The 24,919-nt window shown below is 43.7% G+C and overlaps 2 protein-coding genes across 3 annotated transcripts in view; both read right to left on the reverse strand.

Moving 5' to 3' along the window:
• Positions 1–24,919, reverse strand: part of PKIG (cAMP-dependent protein kinase inhibitor gamma) — a 389,802-nt gene that overhangs the window by 223,366 nt on the left and 141,517 nt on the right. The window lies entirely within an intron of this gene.
• Positions 1,967–24,007, reverse strand: R3HDML (R3H domain containing like). Its single transcript, XM_069953022.1, has 5 exons — positions 23,747–24,007; positions 18,430–18,548; positions 14,829–14,961; positions 9,910–10,025; positions 1,967–2,389 (listed from the first exon to the last, which is right to left on the reverse strand). The coding sequence occupies exons 1-5, from the start codon at positions 24,005–24,007 to the stop codon at positions 2,257–2,259; spliced, it is 762 nt and encodes a 253-aa protein (XP_069809123.1). The 3' UTR covers positions 1,967–2,256.

The raw sequence follows: 24,919 nt of genomic DNA on the forward strand, positions 1-24,919 counted from the left end.
TATGTTCCTGAAGTAAGCCTAAATATATCCTGCAGTCACACATACTTCTATTAGTTGGCTAGGACTAGTCATGACTTGGATGACTAGTCCTAGCCACTTTCTGTCACATGACCAAATTCACCATGTAGCTCCAGCCTGATATGAAATAGAGAACAGATAGAGGGGAGTATGACTGCAGGATCAGACTACACAGAAATTGTAGTCTGTAGCCATGGAGACAGCCACCGATTTCTAAAAGCATCTATATTTATATGGTTTCTAGGTTGTATAACACCCAAGGCATCCTGGTTTACACTATTCACAACAGTGATGGGTGCAGAACTGGGACCCCTCCTACCATTGTGCTGTATTTCCATATCACTGACTACTTGAACACTACTTCATAATTATCAGACAACACATTATACATTAAAACACATCCAAATGTAAATGATGAACAATAACACATGTATGTATGATATTAGTATGGATGTAATTATGACTAAGAGCTTGTTCACTACAGCTAGTCTGCTTCCCCCGGTGTACTGCAAAAGAATAGTGGAGGTGACATATAAGTTAAACATATAAGTGCTTTTATATTATATATGAATAATAATGAAAAAAAAAACATGAATTCACAGCTTAATGAATGGTAAGTCAATGCCAGAAATGGTCAGATGTTTACAGAACCGGGCTGAACCAAAAAGCAGCCAATCAATTGACAAGGAATCAGTGACATTACACAGAGGCCTAAGTTAAAGGGGTACTCCCATCTGCACAATTTTTGGCATATCCACAGGATCCACCTATCTCGAGGACGAGGTTCCCCCATACGTAATTTCTGTAACTAACATTGAATTTAAAGGGGTTATCCATTGCTACAAAAACATGGCCCTTTCTTACAGAGACAGCCCCACTCTTGTCTCCAGTTCAGGTGTGGTTTGCAATTAAGCTTCATTCACTTCAATGAAACTGAGTTACAAAACCTTCACCCAAACTGGAGACAAGAGAGGGGCTGTCTGTGGAAGAAAGTGGCCATGTTTTTGTAGTGCTGGATAGCTTATTTAAGAGAAGTTGCGTAGAACCGGGAGTAAATGGGAGCCAAACGGCATAAAATTAACCGCTCAACTTTCTTTAGCTTCCTAAACACCTCTGGCTGCCACAAACACCAAGATTGGTGTGGGCCCCAGAGAGGAAACCCGCATCTATCAAACATCTATGGCATATCCTGGCGACAGCGATACCCCTTTAAAGCTTCTGGGCCTCAGTGTATAATCTGTAGCAGCGCCCCCTAAGATCTGCCAAAGATAATACTGGTATATTCTTACATGGCTTCAGGGCCCTGGTAAAACTAATACCTCTGCCCCCTTATAGCTATGACTCTGACATCAGCAACAAAACAACCAATTAAATGATATGGAGGAAGTGATGTCACTGACCACAAAACCAATTTACAAGGCAGAGACCATGCAACCAATCAATTAACAAGGTGATGACATCACTGATGATATAACCAGTCAATGTGCATAGAAGTGACATCACTAAAACTATTTACAAGGCAGTGACTATGCAACCAATTGATGTTTAAAGCAGTGACATCATTATGAGTTCATTTACATGGGAATAATTTATATAAAGGCACTGCCACCAGTAATGACACAGCCAATCAATGCACATAGAATCTGTGATATCATGGAAAACATTGCCAATCAATATAATACAAGATCAGTGACATCAATGTTTTTGTGACAATGACCCTACAAAAAAATCTGTAAAAATATAAATTCTGAGGTTATGTTTTCAATGTCAGGCTCTTAAAGGGGAATTCCACCATAATTCTTGTTTATAAAATGGCATAAAAACATGCATTTATATGCTCAGCAGAGGAAATGTTTAGATGGAACTCCCCTTTTAGCACTGTAGCTGAATATTTTTATGTTAAAAGAAAATAATAAAAAAAAATTGCATTGATTGCAATGACCTCATATCTATAAACAGGTTCTGTGTAGTTACATAGTTCTCGATAACATCACATGCAGTGATCTAAAAGGTTATTGGTTAGGGTTATGTGCAGGGTAATGGGTGTCTGGCAGAGCAGCTGATGGGTATAAAATGGGCCCATCCCGTAAGACATAAAACAGACAAGTTACTATGTATGTAGTTAAGACATGTCTGGCCGTCTATAGGGTAACGCCAACCCACTTACCCCTAACCAATCAAAAATAACATTCATTATTTTTTTAAAGACACAACTACGGAGCTTCCGACATCACAACATTAAAACCAGCTGAGTTTATTAGACTTTACACCAGAAAAGCACATGTTATTGCTGCACATGCCACCATAGCTGGGGGGACAAGCTGAGCACGGTCTTCCCAATTTGTACGGAGCTTCTCCTATCCAGTTACCCCTAAAAAGAGAAAATAGGGTTATTTTTAGTTAAAGGTGTGTGTAATATTTTAAAGGGCATCTGCAAGATGGTTAAGTGTGTGCTGAAGCACTATACAGCTGAACTGAATTACACTGCCCACAAGTACATGAAGACATCTGCTAAAACACTGTTCCTGTGTATAGTAATATACTAAATAATACTGCTCGTATGCCCAACTATATAACTACTATAATACTGCCTCCTATGTACAAGAATATATCTACTATAATACTGCTCCTATGTACAAGGATATAACTACTATAATACTGCCTCCTATATACAGGAATATACCTACTATAATACGGACAAGAAGAGCGCTGCACCTCACACCTATGGCTGATACTAATGCTTCTCAGCTACATTTAAAAACCAACTCCAGGATGTTGGTATATAATTTGATCAAACTATATTGCCCCATGTACCAGCCTGCAGGTCTCCTGGCTCACATGGATCCCTACACCCCACTGTCACAGGACCAATACCCAGAGGCCCCTGTAAATCCCAGCAGGCACCACGGGCGGAGAAAGCTGTCACCAAACGACACAAGTGTGAACAAGGTCTAAAACACTCACCACACTCCAGCAGGTAGAATGGGAAGGATAGAAGGTACAAGTCATGTGTGCACAGGTGTCTCCTGCTAATTGTGGTCATGTGGGTCTTACCAGGAGGAGTGCAAACACTGAGAAAAGGGAGAAATGTAAAATACGGACAAGAAGAGAAAATAGCGCTGCACCTCACACCTATGGCTGATACTAATGCTTCTCAGCTACATTTAAAAACCAACTCCAGGATGTTGGTATATAATTTGATCAAACCATATTGCCCCATGTACCAGCGTGCAGGTCTCCTGGCTCACATGGGTCCCTACACTAACTCACCACCATGTCAGTCAGCGACCGCCATCCCTGCAAGGCGTGCACAACCAGGGAAGGGAGGCCATAGAACGGCCCTGCAACCCCACTATTACAGGACCAATACCCAGAGGCCCCCGTAGGTGTGAGGTGCAGTGCTATTTTCTCTTCTTGTCCGTATTTTACATTTCTCCCTTTTCTCAGTGTTTGCACTCCTCCTGGTAAGACTCACATGACCGCAATTAGCAGGAGACAGCTGTGCACACATGACTTGTACCTCCTATCCTTCCCATTCTACTTGCTGGAGTGTGGTGAGTGTTTTAGACCTTGTTCACACTTGTGTTGTTTGGGGACAGCTTTCTCCGCCGGCGGTGCCTGCTGGGATTTATGGGGGCCTCTGGGTATTGGTTCTGTGACAGAGGGGTTGTAGGGTCGTTCTATGGCCTCCCTTTCCTGGTTGTGCACGCCTTGTGGGGATAGCGGTCACTGACTGACATGGTGGTGAGTTAGTGTAGGGACCCACGTGAGCCAGGAGACCTGCACACTGGTACATGGGGCAATATGGTTTTATCAAATTATATACCAACATCCTGGAGTTGGTTTTTAAATGTAGCTGAGAAGCATTAGTATCAGCCATAGGTGTGAGGTGCAGCGCTATTTTCTCTTCTTGTCCATACCTACTATAATACTGCTCCTATGTACAAGAATATAACTACTATAGCACTGCTCATATGTACAAGAATATAACTGCTATAATACTGTTCTCTATATACAAGAATATAACTACTATAATACTGCTCCCTGTGTACAAGAATATAACTACTATAACACTGCCTCCTATATACAAGAATATAACTGCTATAATACTGCTCCTGTGTACAAGAATATACCTACTATAATACTACACCCTATGTACAAGAATATAACTACTATAATACTGGTTCCTATATACAAGCAGTAGCGGTCTTGGGCACCACGCATACCACGCAATTGCGTGGGGCCCCCGACATCCAGGGGGGCCCCGCTCTGGTGCCCAAGACCGCTGCGGCTAACTATGTGCGTATGTGCGCCATTGGCTCCCTCCCTGTCAGTTACTCTTGTGGCCGCAGGAAGTGTTTTCCCTGCGGTCACAAGAGGCTGCTCTGTGTCTCTGGTGCCGCCGCTCGAGGCGTCACTGGAGCGCCGGTGCCATGACAACGGGAGAGCGTCCTTATGTGACCGCAGGGGAAACACTTCCCGCGGCCACAAGAGAGAAGAGACGAGAAGAGGAGACGCCGGACCCAGGTGAGTAAAAATGTTTTTTTTTTGTTTTTTTTTGTGTGTTATATATAGGGGGCCTATATAAAACGGGAGAAGCGCACAGGGGGGCTATATAAACGGGGGGAGCGCACAGGTGGCTTTATAAACGGGGGGAGTGCACAGGGGGCCTATATAAACAGGGGGAGCGCACAGGGGGCTATATAAACGGGGGGAGCGCACAGGGGGGCTATATAAACGGGGGGAGCGCACAGGGGGCTATATAAACGGGGGAGCGCACAGGGGGGCTATATAAACGGGGGGAGCTCACAGGGGGGCTATATAAGGGGGAGCACACAGGGGGGCTATATACAAGTGGGGGAGCTCACAGGGAGGCTATATACAAGTGGGGGAGCACACAGGGGGTATATAAAACTGGGGGCAGCACGGAGGGTATATACAACTGGGGGGAGCACACGGGGTATATACGACTGGGAGAAGCACACAGGGGGTCTATATAGTATACTGGGGGAGCACACAGGGGGTCTATATAGTATACTGGGGGAGCACACAGGGGGGCTATGTATAACTGGGGGATCACACAGGTCTATATATAACTGCGGGAGCACACAGGGGGGTCTATATACCACTGGGGACAGCACACAAGAGGTATATACTACTGGGGGCAGCACACAAGTGGTATTTACTACTGTCGGCAGCGCACAAGGGGTCTATATAACTGGGGGCAGCACACAGCGGTCTTAATTACATTGGGACTGCACAGAAGTGCCTATATGCCTCACTACTATACTGGGGCACAGAACATACCTAATTATTAAGTGGGAGCACAGGGACACCTTTAATCTGTGGGGGCACAGAGGGGCGTAACTACTATATAGACATAGAGGGGACCTAACTACTGGATGTGTTGGAGCCTAAAATATTTCTCTGACAGATTCTGGAGGGAAGATTACCAGCCGGGAGAAGACTTCAAGGTGGCCCAGGCTGGACGGAGAGAGAAAGAAAAAAAAGTAAAAGACGCTGATCAGAGAAGACACCTCCTGTAAGTCACTGGATGTAACTGCACTCTGTTATAGGGTCTGTAGTGATAGGGGTCATGGTGTGGCAGTATTATGTTATGGCATCATTGGTAATATCTTCCTGTTTTGTTCAGAGCAGTTTTGAGGTGATATGTAATCTCTGTATGGTGGTAGGAGGGTTATAAGAGGACTACTGGGGGGGGGCAGCGCATGTCGAGGAGGGGGGGCATGGGGGGGCATGGGGGGGCCCCAGACATGACTTTGCTTGGGGCCCCAGAAATGCCAAGACCGCCCCTGTATACAAGAATATAACTACTATAATACTGCTCCTATGTACAAGAATGTACAGTACCTACTATAATACTGCCTCCTATGTACAAGAATATAACTACTGTATGGCCTCCCTTCCCTGGTTGTGCACGCCTTGCGGGGATGGCGGTCGCTGACTGGCACGGTGGCGAGTTAGTGTAGGGACCCATGTGAGCCAGGACACCTGAACGCTGGTACATGGGGCAAAATGGTTTGATCAAATTATATACCAACATCCTGGAGTTGGTTTTTAAATGTAGCTGAGAAGCATTAGTATCAGCCATAGGCGTGAGGTGCAGCGCTATTTTCTCTTTTTGTCCATAACTACTATAATACTGCTCCTATATACAAGGATATAACTACTATAATACGAACTGGAGAGAATGGAACCGCTGCACATCCCATCTATGGCTGATACTAATGCCGCTAGGCCTATATTAAAAATCAACACCAGAGTGTCTGTATATGAATTGATCAAGCCATATTGCCCCGTGGACCACCGCGCAGGTCCTCTGGTCCACACGGGTCCCTACGCTAACTCCACACCGTGTCGGTCAGCGACCGCCAACCCTGCAAAGCGTGCACGTGCAGGGAAGGGAGGCCATGGAACGGCCCTGCAACCCCAATGTCACAGGACCAGACCCAGAAAGCCCCACCAAAACCCAACCAGCACCACCGGCGGGGAAGGCTGCCCCCAAACGACATAAGTATGGATATGGTATTACACTTACCATTGCTGCTCTCACAGAATGGGGAAGACATAGGGTCCAGACATGTGAGCACAGGCATCTCCTGCTAATTTTGGTCATGTGGGTCTTATAAAGGAGTGCTAGCTTTTCAGAGAGGGAGAATTGCAAAACACGAACTGGTGGGGCTTTTTGGGTCTGGTCCTGTGACATTGGGGTTGCAGGGCCGTTCCATGGCCTCCCTTCCCTGCACGTGCACGCTTTGCGGGGTTGGCGGTCGCTGACCGACACGGTGTGGAGTTAGCGTAGGGCATACCTCCCAACCGTCCCGGATTTCGCGGGACAGTCCCGTTTTCGGGGTTCTGTCCCGCGGTCCCGGAACGGCCCCCCCGTGTCCCGCATTTTAAGTGGCCCCAGCGAAAAAAACAATAAATCAGTTACTCACCTGTCCTCCGGTCCCAGCAGCTCCTCTCCCGGCAGAACGCGCACTCCCGTCATCCTCCGGGGCGGGCAGCGGGGGTACAGAGTCACTAACTGTACCGGAAGTGACCTGCTCATGAATCACTTCCGGCACAGTCAGTGTCTGTATACCCCGCTGCCCGCCCCGGAGGATGACGGGAGTGCGCGCTCTGCCGGGAGAGGAGCTGCTGGGACCGGAGGACAGGTGAGTTACTGGTTTATTGTTTTTGCCGCTGGGGCCACACTAATGGGGGTATTGGCTACTCTGTGGGGCGCTATATGGGGTATTGGCTACTATATGGGGGATTGGCTACTATGTGGGGGGATTGGCTACTATGTGGGGGGATTGGCTACTATGTGGGGCACTATATGGAGGCATTAGCTACTATATGGGGGGCATTGGCTACTATGTGGGGCATATATGGCGGCATTGGATACTATGTGGGGCATATATGGGGGATTGGCTACTATGTGGGGCACTATATGGGGGATTGGCTACTATGTGGGGCATATATGGGGGCATTGGCTACTATGTGGGCACTATATGGGGGATTGGCTACTATGTGGGGCATATATGGCGGCATTGGATACTATGTGGGGCATATATGGGGGATTGGCTACTATGTGGGCACTATATGGGGGATTGGCTACTATGTGGGGCATATATGGGGGCATTGGCTACTATGTGGGCACTATATGGGGGATTGGCTACTATGTGGGGCATATATGGGGGCATTGGCTACTATGTGGGCACTCTGGGGGTTTGGCTATTATGTGGGGCACTATATGGGGGTTTGGCTATTATGTGGGGCACTATATGGGGATTGGCTACTATGTGGGGCACTATATGGGGGGATTGGCTACTATGTGGGACACTATATGGGGATTGGCTACTATGTGGGACACTATATGGGGGCATGGCTATTATGTGGGGCACTATATGGGTGATTGGATACTATGTGGGGCACTATATGGGGGCATGGCTACTATGTGGGGCACTATATGGGGCATTGGATACTATGTGGGGCACTATATGGGGCATTGGATACTATGTGGGGCACTATGTGAGGATTGGATACTATGTTGGTCACTATATGGGGGCATTGGATACTATGTGGGGCACTATGTGGGGGATTGGATACTATGTGGGGCACTATAATGGGGGATTGGATACCATATAGGGCATTTTTGGCGGGATTGGATACTGTATAGGGCACTATTCAGTCAGCAGCATGTGGTGACTGTAGGGGAGTGGCTATGGAGGGTTGATATAGGGGCGTGGCTATGGAGGGTTGCTATGGGGGCGTGGCTATGGAGGGTTGCTATGGGGGTGTGGCTATGGAGGGTCGCTATGGGGCGTGGCTATTGGGACCGCGGCGCACATGTCCCTCTTTGCTCTTTGCAAAAGTTGGGAGGTATGGCGTAGGGACCCGTGTGGACCAGAGGACCTGCGCGGTGGTACACGGGGCAATATGGCTTGATCAATTCATATACAGACACTCTGGTGTTGATTTTTAATATAGGCCTAGCGGCATTAGTATCAGCCATAGATGGGATGTGCAGCCGTTCCATTCTCTCCAGTTCGTGTTTTACAGTTCTCCCTCTCTGAACAGCTAGCACTCCTTTATAAGACCCACATGACCAAAATTAGCAGGATATGTCTGTGCTCACATGTCTGGACCCTATGTCTTCCCCATTCTGTGAGAGCAGCAATGGTAAGTGTAATACCATATCCATACTTGTGTCGTTTGGGGGCAGCCTTCCCCGCCGGTGGTGCTGGCTGGGTTTTGGTGGGGCTTTTTGGGTCTGGTCCTGTGACATTGGGGTTGCAGGGCCGTTCCATGGCCTCCCTTCCCTGCATGTGCACGCTTTGCGGGGTTGGCGGTCGCTGACCGACACGGTGTGGAGTTAGCATAGGGACCCGTGTGGACCAGAGGACCTGCGCGGTGGTACACGGGGCAATATGGCTTGATCAATTCATGTACAGACACTCTGGTGTTGATTTTTAATATAGGCCTAGCGGCATTAGTATCAGCCATAGATGGGATGTGCAGCCGTTCCACTCTCTCCAGGTCGTATAACTACTATAATACTGCTCCTATATACAAGAATATAACTACTGTAATACTGCCTCCTATATACAGAGATATAGCTGCTATAATACTGTTCCTATATACAAGAATGTAAATACTATAATACTGCTCCTATATACAAGAATATAACTACTGCTAGTACTGCTCCTATATACAAGAATGTAACTACTATAATACTGCTCCTATAAACAAGAATATAACTACTGCTAGTACTGCTCCTATATACAAGAATGTAACTACTATTATACTGCTCCTATATACAAGAATGTAACTACTATAATACTGCTCCCTATACACAAGAATGTAACTACTATAGTACTGCTCCCTATATACAAGAATATAACTACTATAATACTACTCCTATGTACAAGAATGTAACTACTATAATACTGCTCCTATATACAAGAATATAACTACTGCTAGTACTGCTCCTATATACAAGAATGTAACTACTATAATACTGCCCCTATATACAAGAATATAACTACTGCTAGTACTGCTCCTATATACAAGAATGTAACTATTATAATACTGCTCCTATGTACAAGAATGTAACTACTATAATACTGCTCCCTATATACAAGAATATAACTACTATAATACTGCTCCTATGTACAAGAATGTAACTACTATAATACTGTCTCTCAGGGACATATGAATATTTTTATTCACCTTGGACGCTTGCAAGCAGCAGTAAGTGAATAGGCCCTTGTTAACCTTCATGTACTAGGGTAAATACTGTCCTGTTATGATTGGTTCATGTGAACTTTTAATTTCCTTTGCATGAAATGGAAAAAGTAAAATCCAGGAGAAAGTTTCACTTACTTTATGGAATAATTGCAGACCAGAAGGACAGCTTGTCTCCACGTACTTCCCCACACATTGATGTTATTGCAAGTGTTAATGGCACAGCCTATTTTATTGGACGATGCCCAAACCATCTACAAAAATACAGTTGTAAGAGGATTTCATTAATTATATTGTCATGTATTATCATATTATAACACTATTAACCTATTTATTAAGTCATATTGCCGGTAAAGGACATTTTGTATCGAAGCTGTGCCATACCAAAGTACCTTCAGAAAAAAAATTTTTAAGCAAGTTTCCCCAGCTGCCCTCTTAAGGAAAGACACGACTGTGTTCACATGTAGTGGAATGAGCATTGGTGCTTTAGATTGTGCCGGGATTTACCAAACATGGTGTAAAGTGAAACTGATTCAGTTGCCCCTAGCAACCAGATTCCACCTTTCATTTTCCAAAGAGTCTGTGAGGAATGAAAGGTGGAATCTGATTGGTTGCTAGGGGCAACTGAGCCAGTTTCACTTTACACCATGTTTGATAAATCTCCCCCTATGTGAAGCAGGATTTATTGAGTATCATAATACAAAGCTATTTCATTAACATGTTCTTATGCCATGGCCCGGGTTGCTGGTACTGATATTGGGCCTGCTGGTGGGTTTGGTGTTTTGGAAACCACTTGTCACGGTGACCAGGAATGGTAACACCCACCACTGGACACATGGTAACCGGACCTTGGTTTGGACAGGTGTGAGATGCGGTGTGTAGGTGCAGGTGCGGTGTTAGGGATGACAGAGTCCCACTTTAAACAACTTGTCAACTTTCCTTCAAAAAGATATCTTAGTGCAAACAGTTACAAACAGTGCTTAGGTACTTAGTGCAAAAAATAATCAATACAATAGTCCAACAGGTAAATAGGTGAGTTGATAGAAGAAGCAACCCAGGAGATAGGGATAGGATAAGAGGGCCCTTTCCTATTGTACTATGTACTCTGCTGGGATGTGGTGAAGTGTTTGAAGAATCCTTGTACTCATGTATGGATGAGTCTAGTTATCTCACCTAACCGCCTTCTGCCCCACAGTGTCAGGTGACCCGTCCTATTGGGGTAGTACAAGTCCAAGTTCTCTGCTCTGGGTGGAGCTGGCTTGTAGTGTCCTTCCTACAAAGCTGAGTGCTTGTCAGTAGAGATCGGTTGAACTTGCGCTGTGCTCCACTGTAGGATCAGTCTTGAGCTTGTCCGTCCCTTTTCTAAGGTGGCCGACTTTAGTATAAAGTGTATGGGCACCTTAAGAATACATATACCGTAGTAGGTGGGGGGCCCTGTTACAGATTTCTCATTGGGGGCCAAGAGCTTTAAGTTACACTTCTGCCATGACAAATTTTCCTTCAAATAGGACTAGATGTGATATAAGCAGATATCAACCTGTTTGAGTCCAAAAAATGTAGAGGAGACAGCACATCCAAAAAGAATCTTCACTTTTAATCACACAAGTGAAGATTCTTTTTGGATGTGCTGTCTCCTCTACATTTTTTGGATATCCTAACACGGACCTAGGTCCGGTCCGGTAAGACAAGCACTCTGACCCACATATGTATCACTGGTGCTGCTTCAATATTTGTTTGAGCCTGTTTGAGTCCAACCACTGCAGATGGTTTCCTACATAAAACCCAAATAAAACAAAACCCGATCTTCACTGACGTTAACAAGTCCACAGAGTCCAATTGTCGGTTTGTCTTCATTGAGCAGAAGTGTAGTTGAAGAGCAGTTCTGGAGAAGTGGAACACTTAATCAAGATTTAAGAAGCAGAAGACCCAGCTGTGGGCTGGAGGATCGGGTCCAACATAAACTCTGCAAGGTATACTTCTATATGAAACCCACCACAGAACCTCGGCCCAACACTTGTGCGTCAAGAACGGCACTTGCTGATTTCCTATTCCTGCCGTTTGGCCAAATATGCTGTAATAGTTTATTTTCGACCTGATGTTATAATATCTGAGCTTCAGAGAGAGGAAAAATAGCAGCTCTGACGGCTCAAAAATAATACACGTTTTATAATTCCTACAAGACGATTCATCTCCTGGAGCCAAAGCAAATGTTATCATATTCCTTTTTAGGTTCACAGGGAGGATTGCTGAAAAATTAGCTGCCTGTAAAAGCGTTGGGTCTCGATGACCTTTAAGAAGAGGAGAAGCCAAGCTTAACACAAAAATATCTCACTTATGCTCAAAGGAACCTGCTGATCAGTAGGACCACTGAAATCTGTAATGAGTTTTATAAAACTTATCCTACACTATGTTGCCCATACACATTAGACTAAAGTTAAAGGAGTTGGCCACTTTATTGTAAGATTGTTAAGTGTACGATATTAGTAAGTGTACTCTCCTCCAGACTGGGCTGCCCTGCTCTGTAGTGAGTCTGTCCATAAGATGGCCGACATGGAGGAGCGTGTCCACCATAGGCATATACAGGTTCAGTGTTGGACACATGGGGGCGGAGCATGGTCACATGCTCCTCCATGTCGGCCATCTTATGGACAGACTTACCAAAGAGCAGCACAGCCTGGAGGAGAGGAGTCTGATTTTAGCTTTATGAGGTACACAGGGAGCTGCCATCAGTAAGTACCATGAGTATTTACTAATACTATATACTGAACTATTTTACTAAAAAATGGCCAACCACTTTAATAAGAAGGTGCGGTTTCAACCAAAAAGATAGTTAATGCATTAAATTTAACAACCAATGGCTCCAGGCTACCGCTGTTCATTCTTCGCCCAATGTGATTGATCATGTATGGCCAGTTTGAACAACTATAATGTCTAATATGATCTACACTGTAAATGACCATCAACCTACTTCTATCCAATGTGCATGGCCACCTTAAAAGTGCCCATACACCTCAGACTAAATTTGACCAATCCCGTTGCTTTTTGCATGTCTATCTAAAGACGGCCATACACCTTCAATAACTGTCGGATGAACGATTGTTCAACTGACAGTTATCTATCCCTTTATCTCTCCATCCCCACACACACAGGATAGTTTGGCACAGCCAAGGGTTTCTGTGCATTCTATGGAGAGGGTAGGGGTATGCCGCAGCTGGACTCTCTCTGAGTACAAAGGTATTGGGCAGTGATTTGCCATCATGCCTGACCCCTATCGCCACAACATTATCTGACAGAAGTATAAAGTGCATGGGGCTTTTAGGTGTATGGCAGCCATCCAAGTCTCCAACATCAGATGTCATAGAGAGAAGGATTGAGCTTGTTGGATTTTCACTTCCTGACCCTACTGTTCTAAGACAGATGAGCCAGAGTCAGAGGTCAAAAGTCAAAAGTGGGAAGTATGGGCAAGTCACGGAGAGATAACTTTCAGCAAACTGATATTGAAAATGTAGGGCCACCTTAAGCCCTTCTGGATGGTCATAAGAATCGAGAAAGTTACCACAGTCCACAGTCCCCTTACATATGCAATAGCCTGTGTGTCCTGCCACGCTGTGGATGAAGGTGCATTGTCATTCATTGCACTGAATCACACCACGGCAGATGTGTTTTCTACATCTCCAGCCCCGCTATCTGCAAACTCCTTCAGCAGAAGCACCAAGAGTCCGGGCCGACCGTGTAAAAACATCTGTATTTCTACAGGAATTGCCAGCTGTCACTTAACACTTCTCTGCTGAAGGGAAAGTGAAATGTGAGAGGAAGCCATTCTTCCCTAGAAAATAAATATCTGACTGTAAGATCGGACGCAGGAAAACCGTTTATGGAAAAATATTTAACTGCCTGCAGATGGTGGGTGAGGTGCCAGAGACGGGGAAAGGGAGGCCGCGAGCAGGCAAGTTACTAGAAAGTATTGGCAGACTCCTATACCAAAGTGGGAAGATTATTACTAGGAATTTCAGGCGATTCTGGGTAGATGTGGGAATAAAAAATAATTATAAATTTTTTTAAAAAAATTGATTTAATTTTCCAGTTATTATTAACCCCTTAAATGTGTTGTCCCACAAAGAGAAACAGGTCTAAACTGATGCAATATGTGAGACATATTTGTATAAGCATTTCTGAAAATAACATTTGAGGGATATAGACTTACTAATCCCTCATGATAACCTTTTGTCCTTGGTTATGACCCTCCCTTTGGGCACCCACTAAAGTGTGGTCACACGTTCCCAGTTCATGATCTATCACATTAGTATTGGCAGCTAGTGATGAGCGAATACCGTTCGATCGAATAGATATTTGATCGAATAGTGAGATATTCGAATATTCGATATTCGTACGAATATCCCGCGAATATTCAATAAATATTCGATATGCGTTCAAATCCCCCAGCTTCCGTTTTTACCCTCCAAATGGTCAAATAGATGTTTTTCACTTATCGAATACTTGTTCCCATAGACTTTAATGAAATCGAATATTCGATCGAATATTTGAATATTCGCGGGATATTCGTACAGATATCGAATATTCGAATATCTCACTATTCGCTCATCACTATTGGCAGTTGGTCTTCATTGCCATGTGTTGCATGGCAACAGCAGGGTGCATGGGGGAGAAGAACAGTACAGGGACCTAAGCTATGTATATGAATTTACTAACCTTGATGTGTGGGACAACCCCTTTAAGTGTAGCGTACTAGAGACACTGAATTTTTACATTCCAGAAGGGAATTGTAGTATTGGGGGTTTCTGTAATCCCGACCTACAATATTATCTAATTTGACAACGTATTATCTCATTTGACAAGTTCTTCCCCACCCCCCAATATTAGCACTTTACCAATGTTTATCTTATTGTAGACACCCTCAAATAGATGATATATGTTCCTGTTAACAACCCCAATATATATTTATAGGACTGTCCTGTAAAATGGACTACAAAAGGGGCGGGGATTGTAAAAATTTGCATTTAAAGGTACATGCGGTTTAGAAGATCTGTGTAGCATACCTGTGTATAGTGGCTGCAGACTGAGCCGCTGCATTTGCTAGGACAGCTGGGATTACACTCTCGTGGGTAGGGGAAGGAGTAATGTTGCCTCTCTTCATACCATGCCTTCACCAGATCTACTATAGATCTGTACCTGCAAAATAAATCCATACAATATTGGAGATATGTCACTTGGAGCTCTTTGATCCCAATGCAAAACTATAACAAGGCCCTCACCTACTGTATAATACTGGGGCCCATCAGGCATCAGGGTCAGGGTGAGACTGCTACTTCTACACCCATATAGCTAAACTCTTCCTAGATAAGAATTTTGTAGTTACATTACAGCTGGAAAGCCGCACTGTGTCCTCTGCCTCTATAATAGTGGGGTCGGCAGAGCTCTGTGTGACAGTAGTGTACGAAATGACTCCCAGAATAAGGCTGATAACGCCCATCATCTGCCAGCTCTGTAGTCTATGGATAGCTGCAGAAGTCTGGCCTTACATACGCCACTTTGCTCGGATCATTGTTTACTTATCTCTATTTACTTACACAGGGAGGACAGGTTGGAAAACCAATGATGTCACAGATGAGATCACATGGTGGATTTAAAGGGCATTTCCTCTTTAAATTAAATATTCTATGAAAAACAACGTAAGTGCTATTATAGAATCGCCCAGCTCGGGCCTAGATGACAAGCTTCTTAGGTATACAGTGCATGGCTCCTGCTTTGTCAAGAATCCTCATGATGATTGTATTACTACAACATTTTTTGAAGGGCACAGATTGGCTTATAAATAAAATAAAAAAATAAGTGCCTGATACCCAGCTGCTGCTATTTTGACAGTTCCCGATCCTGGTGCAGTTTTCAACACAAAGGAAATTTCTGTGTAACCCTGGGTTCACACTACGTTTTTGCAATGCATTTTTTTCATCCATTTTTTTCCGAAAACGGATGAAAAACTGATGAAAAAAACGGATGCAATTGTGTGCATCCGTTTTGATCCGTTTTCCATTGACTTTCATTATAAAAAAAGAATGGATCAAAACGTTTTTTTTTAATGTACACAGAAACGTAGTCAACCTCATTTTTCTGTCTGTTAAAAAAAACGGATCCATTTTGATCCGTTTTTTTTTTTTTTAAATAATGGAAGTCAATGGAAAAACAGATCAAAACAGATGCATGCAATTGCATGCAAAAACGGATGGAAAAAAACGGATTGCAAAAACGTAGTGTGAACCCAGCCTTAGGCCTCATTCACACACCCTCATTTACATTACCCTAGTGATGCGTGCTGCAAAAAACGGTCCTAATTACAACATGTCCAGATTTTTTGCGGCACGGGTTGCGGCCCCGTATACACGTACGGACGTGTTAAAGGGGCCATTGAATAACATTGGTTTTATGTTCTGTCCACAATTGCGTACCTGCAATTGCAGACAGTACAACGAACGTGTGAATTAGGCCTTAGCAATCAATGCCCAATGCAGTGACCCACCTAAGCCACTGATTGGCCAGTTGTTTCCTGTGTGATGAGCCATCTTAGTTCAGTCGTTTCAGCCTAATCTTGACCTAGACATAACTAGATTTTGCTGATTCCAAAATGGGGTGATACTGCGCCTGGGGAATCCATTACAGTAGGCTATGGATGCTTTACGTATACTGCCCAACCCAGAGAATCAATGCACCAGGACACGATAAACCAATGCAAGATTACTACCAATGTTCAATGCCACACATTTTTTATTTATTCATTTATAAAAAAAAAATTAAAACCAGGGGTCTCTCCTATTTTCCATAATCAGCTAAATGCTAACCAAGAAGCAGCGTGGAACTACTATGGTAAGGGCCATTTAATTTGGCTGCTAGCAGCCAAACATCTATAGTCTGCTGCCGCCCAGGCCTCAATAAAGCATCCTTAGCTCACTGTATGTATGTATGTAAGGGATTAGATGTAACACACCAACTAAAGTTTAAGCTTGCGGTCAACCAAACATTTTGCAAACTTGGGACAAAACTTGGGTTTGCTGGTTAGTAGTGATGAGCTAACCTGCCGAACGCTCGGCATTAGACTTCCACTGCCCAGAGAAGTTGGATGCAGCCCTAGGGCTGCCAGAAAAACATGGATACAACCTATGCCTATGTATCCATGTATCCATGTTTTCCAGGCCTCCTTAGGGTTGCATCCAGCTTCTTTAGGCAGCAGAAGTCAAATGTGGACCGTTCAGGTTTGGATGATCCGAAAGTTCGGCAAGTTTCATCATCACTACCGGTTTGGTTTGCTCAACACTGGTGATCAGGAAGAGCAGACTGTCCAGGATTGGGGAGGACAGCATTGTTTATTCTTTTATATTCCAGTCAGCATGGTCCCCCAGTATTTTGACTCTATTCTTTTTTGCACCATGTGATCATGTGATGTCGCACAGAGATAAAAAATGACTTCAAGCAGTGTGTGAGCCAGGTGATTGGTATCTGGTCATGGGGGAGTAGATACGGTGGCTTCCAGTTTTTCCACCATTTTTGTCCCTGGAAGATATGACCTGGCATGGATCCCTTCTCCAACAGGTTATAGTTATAGAGTCTCCCCCCTATTGGGTCTCCTTCATCAATAGCAAAAATACTGTCCTTGTCGTCCATAGCAACCAATCACAGTGTATAAAGTAACATAATGGAAGATGAGCTCTGTGGTTTCTATGAGCAACAAGGCCTGTTAGGCAGTGCTGATAAATGAGGCCTACTGTCTCTTTACTGGGAGGCGGAATGGATGAGACGACCAATGACTTTGGTGGTAAAAGAAAGGTGTTACTCAGAGGAGTTGTCACAGTCACCATAACATGGCACTGGGGGATCATGGGAAATAAGTGAAGCCTTCGATTTTCTAGGTAAGGGTGGATTCATACTGTATCAGCTTCACAGTGAAATCCGCTAAGATACTGGTTTCTATTAAAGTCTATGGCCCTCCATTCTTGCAAGAATGTATCAAGCTATAGACTTATAGGGGGAAGAAGAGTGTAAAGTAGAACTGCCCCTAGCAACCAATCAGATTCAACTTTTCATTTCTCACAGACTCTTTGGAAAATGAAAGGTGGAATCTGATTGGTTGCTAGGGGCAACTGAGCCAGTCTCAATTTACACCATGTTTGATAAATCTCCCCCTTTGATTCTATATGCTATAGACTGATATGCTGCATTAATGGAGTGCAATAGACTTAAATAGAAATCGGTATCACAGCGGATTTCACGTGAATCCACCCTAAATGTTTATTGCTAGTCATGGCAGTTCCTCTTTCATAGATTTTATTGGGAGGGCAATGCACTAAGTATAAGAGGGAAGTACAGTAACTATTATCACAGGTCGATAAATGGCCTCAATAGTTGGTTAACCCTTATATGCAGGGCCATCACATATCCTCTCATGCTTACCTATTTGGGTGTATTTTTTCATCACCAAAGGCACAGCCCCCCCACCCATCTGGGCCCTTGTTGTAGAGGTGCCCCTATGCAACATAGGCAGATGGTAGATGGGGGTTATGCTGCAAATGCTGCATTGTGGCCCAGGAGCTTTGTTATATTGCAGTCTCTATTTCCAAAAAGCTACAGCTGGATAAAATATCTGTGTACCTGCCAGAATGGATAGAGAGGTTCTGACCCACATAGCGCATCAACTGGTTAGGCCCATGGTCCCATTTGCACTGGTTGGCCCAGGAATCTGCGGATTTGGCTAACCGTTCATCCCACACCTTCATGGAAAAAAGATATGGACAATGGTGAATAACACACATGATAAAGAAAGTGCCTAGTCTCATTGCAAGTTTGACACCAGTGTTCTAGAGTATCACTTTTCTTCTATCGCAAGTATTGAAGTGTTATTATCAGCACCTCATTGTTCTTCTGAAACACAAATATCGGTGTTATCAGTGTATCACATATTGTTATTCTATCATCTTTAATGGGCTCTATAGGATTAATCGAGTAAAATAGGAGTCAGTGTATCATTGTAGAAATCCAAGTGTTAGTGTGTACAATTATCAATGCATTAATAGTGTAGCCTTCCTGCTGCCTCTGTGTCAATATTTTAATGTTCTGGAGCCCGAAGCATCAATGTACCAATTTTCTACAGTTTGAAGTGTTGTTGTGTTAATTTATAATTGTCAACTGTGCCAATATTCTAGAGCTTCATGTGTTACTGTATCAATGTTCTACAAACGTCAATGTTTAAATATTCTAGGGTTCCAGCTGTCGCCATGTGGCGTTCCAAGTGTCATTGTGTCAATATTCCAGACTTCCAAATGTCAACCTGCCAATGTTCTAAAGTTCCAAATGTCAATATGTTCTAGTGTTCCAAGTTTCAATGAATCAGTGTTCTAGCGCTCCAAGTGTCACTTTTCTACAGTTACAACTTTCAAAATGTCAAATATTCTAAAGTTTCAAGTGTCAATCTATCAGTGTTCTAGAATTCTATGTAATGGCACACGGATGTGTCCCCTACCTACCAGTGTCCAGGTATGGGTTACCCCCTATCTGCTCTAGGTTGCTTTGCACTGTGATCACCTGCCTTTCTTACAGCCTACTTGTCCTCTGGCAGTTTCTCTTGCTCTGAGCTGGCCTCCTGGAGGATTGGGCTCCCTCTAGTAGCAGACATCACCTGTTCACCTGTATTTATAAGCTCAGCCCATAGGCTCTGGAGTCTTCTGGCATGTTCTCCTGAGGGTATAGCTCATTTGTTGGTGTTTGTCAGTCAGCAACCACGTCTGTGCTACATGGCTTTCCGGCGTTTCCTAGCGATCTTCTTCTTCTTATTTGGATCTCTATCTATTCCTAGTTCCAGCTCAGCTTCAGTCTGAAATATGTCCTAAAGCTGAATCCTGCACTTCTACCACAGAGAAAGAGCACCTAGTCCCGGACTCCAGCACTCCTCCAGTTCTTCAGTCAGTGGTCACCAAGGTCACCTGAGGGTAGCAACTCTGGAGTTTCCGGAATCGAAGTCTAACTGGTCTTGTGGCGGGCGCTGGTGAGAACCAAACGCTCCTTAGACTCCACTCCTCGGGGAAGGAACACCAGCACTCCTCATGATCCAGGGGTGTCAATATTCTAAAGTCTTTCAGTGTCAATGTGTCAATATTCTAAAGTTCCAAGTGTGTCAGTGTTCTAGAGTTACAAGCGTCAAAATTTCAAAGTTCTCGAGTCCCAAGTGGCAATGTGTCACAGTTCCTAAGGGTCTGAAGTCTAATTTTTCTGGAATTCTAAGCATCTGTGTATCATTGCTCTTGAATCTCTGCATATCATTGTGTTAGAATTAGTAAAAGCATCACTGTATTAGTAACTTAAGTCTGTCAAACGCTAATACGCTTTTTAGATCTCCAAGTTTTGGTGTCATTGTAATAGAATCTCACAGATTAGGAATGGATAATTGTTCTATAGTCTTCTGGAACCCCAAATCTCATTGTTAGGATTAACCTGCAAAGTCTTCTAGATTGTCAAGTAATATTTTACTCTGTAAAAGTGTGTTGGTTACTTGTTCATAGTCTTGTCCTATAAATCCTGGTATGTATTGTCAGGCATTTAAAGGAAATGTATATCGCCTAATCTGTTTCTAACTTTTAAATGTAATTTTTGTATTTTTTTGTCGTACAAATTATGGGTACAGCCATCTTATTTGGGCTGTTTTTAACAGCATTTAGTGATATTCTTTACAGCAAATGATGATGATGCATTCCCTTTAAGGGCAACTCTTTTTATAGCATAGTGTTCAATAAGATATAACATACTAACCCTGACCTCTAGGTGTCCCTACAACACAATACAGGAAATCAAATGACATATTGGAATTAGTGCTTACAAAAATCATCATGGGATCTGTAGCCCGAACTTGACACTAGATGTTTTCCCATCTACCTCATTTCTATCAGAATTCGAATTTTTAATGCAAAATTTTACAAGCTAAAAAAATATATCAGGAGGTAAGCAGAAGGATGTACATATTAGTGGGAAACTATTTAGAATAACTTGATTCAGTCATATAAATATCCCTTCTTCTGGGCTTAGTGGGCGGTCCTACTCGTATAAAGATTGCTGTCACTGATTAGAACCGCCCACTGGACTCCTATGAGCAAAGGTTTATGTGCGTAAATTACTATTTATGCTGAGAATTTTCCCCACAAAAATATATATCAATCCACTCAGCTCATGTTTCTTTCTCATATTTTCAACATGGCGGAGTATACTGGTTATACTGATTAAGACTGGTATTAGACAATGCAGTTTTTTGTAATCACTTCACTTCAGGGATCCAGTCACCATAACAAATCAGTCCAATGTACCGCCATCATGTCATGATCTGAGCAGATTTATATATAGATTTTTAGGAAAAGATTCAGTAGAACACATACATTTTTTCATGTAAACCTCTGCTTATTCTGGGTTACAGAGTCCAGTGAGTCACAGATTATGACCATCCACCGGACTCCTAAGCCAAGAATAAGCAGCGGTTTAAATAAAGAAATCAAAAGTTATACAGGACTGTTCCCCACAAAATGTATATCAATCTGCTCAGTAAATCCTGCTCTATAGCATGATGCCTGCAGATTGAACTGCATTTGAAAGGTTCTCTATAAGTATATGTGGTGACCACCAGGTGTGATGTAGGTACTGGTGTTTGTCAGCTCAGTAGGAGGTGTTATTTGTCATGACACCAGTGCTAGTCCAGCACACAGGTGCGATCTTGATACCTGCTTGTTTGTATTGCTGGCTGTGTTCCCCAAATGGGTTGTTGCGGGTCCCTTGGGCTCTTGTCACGGCAGTCCTGAGTGGCAATTGACCCACCCGGACTGTCAATACCGCCACCCACATAAAGGGGAATAATAACCCAAGGTGTGCGGTTATGTGTGTATAGGTGCAGGTGCAGACAGAGGACAATAGAGTCCCGTTAGTATAACTTTGCAGGTTATAGTACACGATTTTACAAGTAATGAATCTTTACACACTTGAATGCTTGACCTTAGTGCTTGAAGGAGGTGCTTAAGAGAAGTAAGAGAGATAGTTGTTGCGGTGCTTGTAGAGTGAAGAGTAGAGCAGAAGAGAGGAGTTTACCAGAGAAGGCCTAACGCACTGCAGCTGTGTACTGTGCCGGTACTTTTAGTGGATATGTTGAGTGAAGTGATACTCGTACTCACGTATAGGCACTATCTGACCGCCTTCTGCCCTCTGGTAGCGTAGAACCCGTCCCAGTAGGGTAGTACGAGTCCTTGGTTATCTGGGTGTAGCTAGGTGTCTAAGTCTTTCTGGTTACCTGTGCTGCGCAGTAGAATGCGTAGACCTTGTATACTGGTTGCTTTGTCCTACTGAGGCTAGTTCCTATCTTGGTTCTGGATACTACCCTGCTTTGTTTAGATGTGTTCCTGGCATGGGTCAGGGTGTTCCTTGGTGACTACTCTCCCTGTTGTGCACTGCATAGTAGATATAGGGGTTTGACTGAAAGAACTGTTGGTCTGTAACTGCATCTGTTCACACTCGTGACTCAACACAACTGAACTGCTGTCTCTGACACGGGTCCTGGCATCAGCCAGGCCCCGGCGTAGCCTCCGCAGGAACTGTTTGCTTTTGTGTCCTTCCTCTATCACAGTGTTTCTCAACTCCAGTCCTCAAGACCCACTGACAGGTCATGTTTTGCGGATATTCCATACAACGAACAGCTGTGGCAGTTACAACAAACAGCTGTGGCAGTTACTGGTGCACTGACTATAATTATATCACCTGTGAAATCCTCAAAACATGACCTGTTTGTGGGTCTTGAGGACTGGAGTTGAGAAACACTGCTCTATCAGAACCTGGATAAGACTTCCTCCACCAGTAAAACTCCTCCTACAGGGGCCTTCTGTATGCCTGCCTGCGAGTGGTGGGGATGAGTGTGGGCAGGAAAAAGAAGAAAGATGATAGGTAAAGAAGAAAAAAGCACCTCTAATTAGTCAGCATAGAACACATGGTAAACATAAACATGGTAAACAACCCATGACTTACTTTAGCTATGCAATATATAGAAGGATACAAACACTGGCACCTAGTGGGGAAACTTAATACTCCATCCACCACTTAACAAAAAGTGTTTTGACAGGTGCACAGGAGAGAAAGAAACACCAGTGGTGGGACACCACATATAAAATGATTCTCCCAAAGTATATTTGATTATTCGAGTATCTTGGGCAGTGTGGTGGCTCAGTGGTGACAAAGGGTTGGATTTTTTTTTTCTGAAAGAGGTTTTCCAGAATTAGAAAAACATGGCTACTTTTTTCCCCCAAAAAACAGTGCTTCTATTGTCCTCAGGATGTGTGTAATATTGCAGCTCAGTTCTGTTGAGTGGTGCTGTTTTCCTGATCTTGAAGGATTCCTTTAAACAGGACTAGAGATGAGCGAACCGGGTTCGGGTTCGAGTCGATCTAAACTCGAGCGATCGGCATTTGATTAGCGGGGGCTGCTGAAGTTGGATAAAGCTCTAAGGTTGTCTGGAAAACATGGATACAGCCAGTGACTATATCCATGTTTTTCACATAGCCTTAGGGCTTTATCCAACTTCAGCAGCCACCGCTAATCAAATGCCGAAAGTTTGGGTTCGGATGGACTCGAGCATGCTCCAGGTTTGCTCATCTCTAAACAGGACTACTCTGGTCTATGAGCTCTATCTGGGACTACAGGCCAGCCTCAACAACATAGGCATGAGTGGTGCTAATAATAGAACATTTTTTTTCCAATTGCAGAGAATCTTTATAAAGTAGGTTTGTACTTCAGAAACATTTCTATCTAATATCCTGGATTGATACAATAGTTCAGATGTAGCTGAATTGGCCATATATAAGTGTTTTGTTAAAGTTATAACATTACCTCAACATAGCAGCTGTGCTACACTGGTTTATCTTCTGCACCCTACCTAGGACTGGGCACTTACCATGTACTCCATATTAGCAGCTGGAGGGAAGACTTTGGAGCGCACCTGGTTATGATAGTCCAACAAGGCGCTCATGTCGCGGGGAGATATATAACGTTTCCGCCTGTTTTTAGGGATGCCGGTGCCAAACATGAGGTTAGTGTCGGTGCTGTTGGAAGGATGCAGCAGTTCAGTAGCACTGGCCAGCACCAAAGAGCTGGAGAGCTGTATAATCCACAAAAGCAAGCCAGGGAGGAAGGGATGGATGTGTATCAATGTCATGTCTGTGCTCTGGAGGATGCCGCAGCTACTGATCACTCCTCACCTCTCTCTCCCCAAGACTTTCCTAGAAATAAAGAAAATCTGTTACTCCTCTAAGTCCATCTTGGTGACTGTGCCATTATACTGTGCTTCATAACTCGCTTTCTAGAGACAGTCTACCCAAAATAGATAGATAGATAGATAGATAGATAGATCCTTTTGTTATTAGGGAGATAAGCTGGTGCAAAAGCCACTACACTTACTTTACTTGTCACAGCAGGTGACAAGATTCAACCACAAATTTGTAGCATGTCATCATTTACATCACAGTTTCATAATTTACAATGCAGTTAATGACCTGTCACCTAAGGCAAACAGTTCAAAGCGCACTGTCAGTTTTACAAAAAAACATTTCACATGTCATAGTTTGGGTCTGAATGTTAAACTCTCTCAGCTCTATCCCATCTCTGTGCCACAGGCTCCCAATACAGCTCCATAGCGAGTACTAAGTGCTGCAGTGTAGAGATGAGTGAGCATGCTCGAGTCGATCTGAACTTTCGGCATTTGATTAGCGGTGGCTGCTGAACTTGGATAAAGCCCTAAGGCTATGTGGAAAACATGGATATAGTCATTGGCTGTATCCATGTTTTCCAGACAACCTTAGAGCTTCATCCAAGTTCAGCAGCCCCCGCTAATCAAATACCGAACGTTCGGGTTCGGATGGACTCAAACCCAAACCCGGGACGCTCTATTCTAACAAAGGACAAGAGGCCCGTTCTCATGTTCAGATACTTAGAACATGCTGGGGATGATATTGGGATAACCCCTTTAAAGTCTATAATTAAATATACAAACCATTCTAGTATAGTAGAAATAACAAAATAGAATATAATTTTTACTATTAGTGTTGTTACTAGAGATCAGCGAACCTCC

The sequence above is a fragment of the Dendropsophus ebraccatus genome, chromosome 14, assembly GCF_027789765.1.
Source record: "Dendropsophus ebraccatus isolate aDenEbr1 chromosome 14, aDenEbr1.pat, whole genome shotgun sequence".
Classification (NCBI taxonomy): domain Eukaryota; kingdom Metazoa; phylum Chordata; class Amphibia; order Anura; family Hylidae; genus Dendropsophus; species Dendropsophus ebraccatus.

Excerpts from the sequence above, each read along its gene's own strand:
- R3HDML (XM_069953022.1), bottom strand. The coding sequence starts at position 24,007 with ATGACATTGATACACATCCATCCCTTCCTCCCTGGCTTGCTTTTGTGG. Across the intron at positions 18,549-23,746 it reads CTGCTAATATGGAGTACATG|GTGTGGGATGAACGGTTAGC; the intron begins GTAAGTGCCCAG and ends TTTTCCATGAAG. Across the intron at positions 10,026-14,828 it reads TCTGCAGCCACTATACACAG|ATGGTTTGGGCATCGTCCAA; the intron begins GTATGCTACACA and ends GTATTTTTGTAG.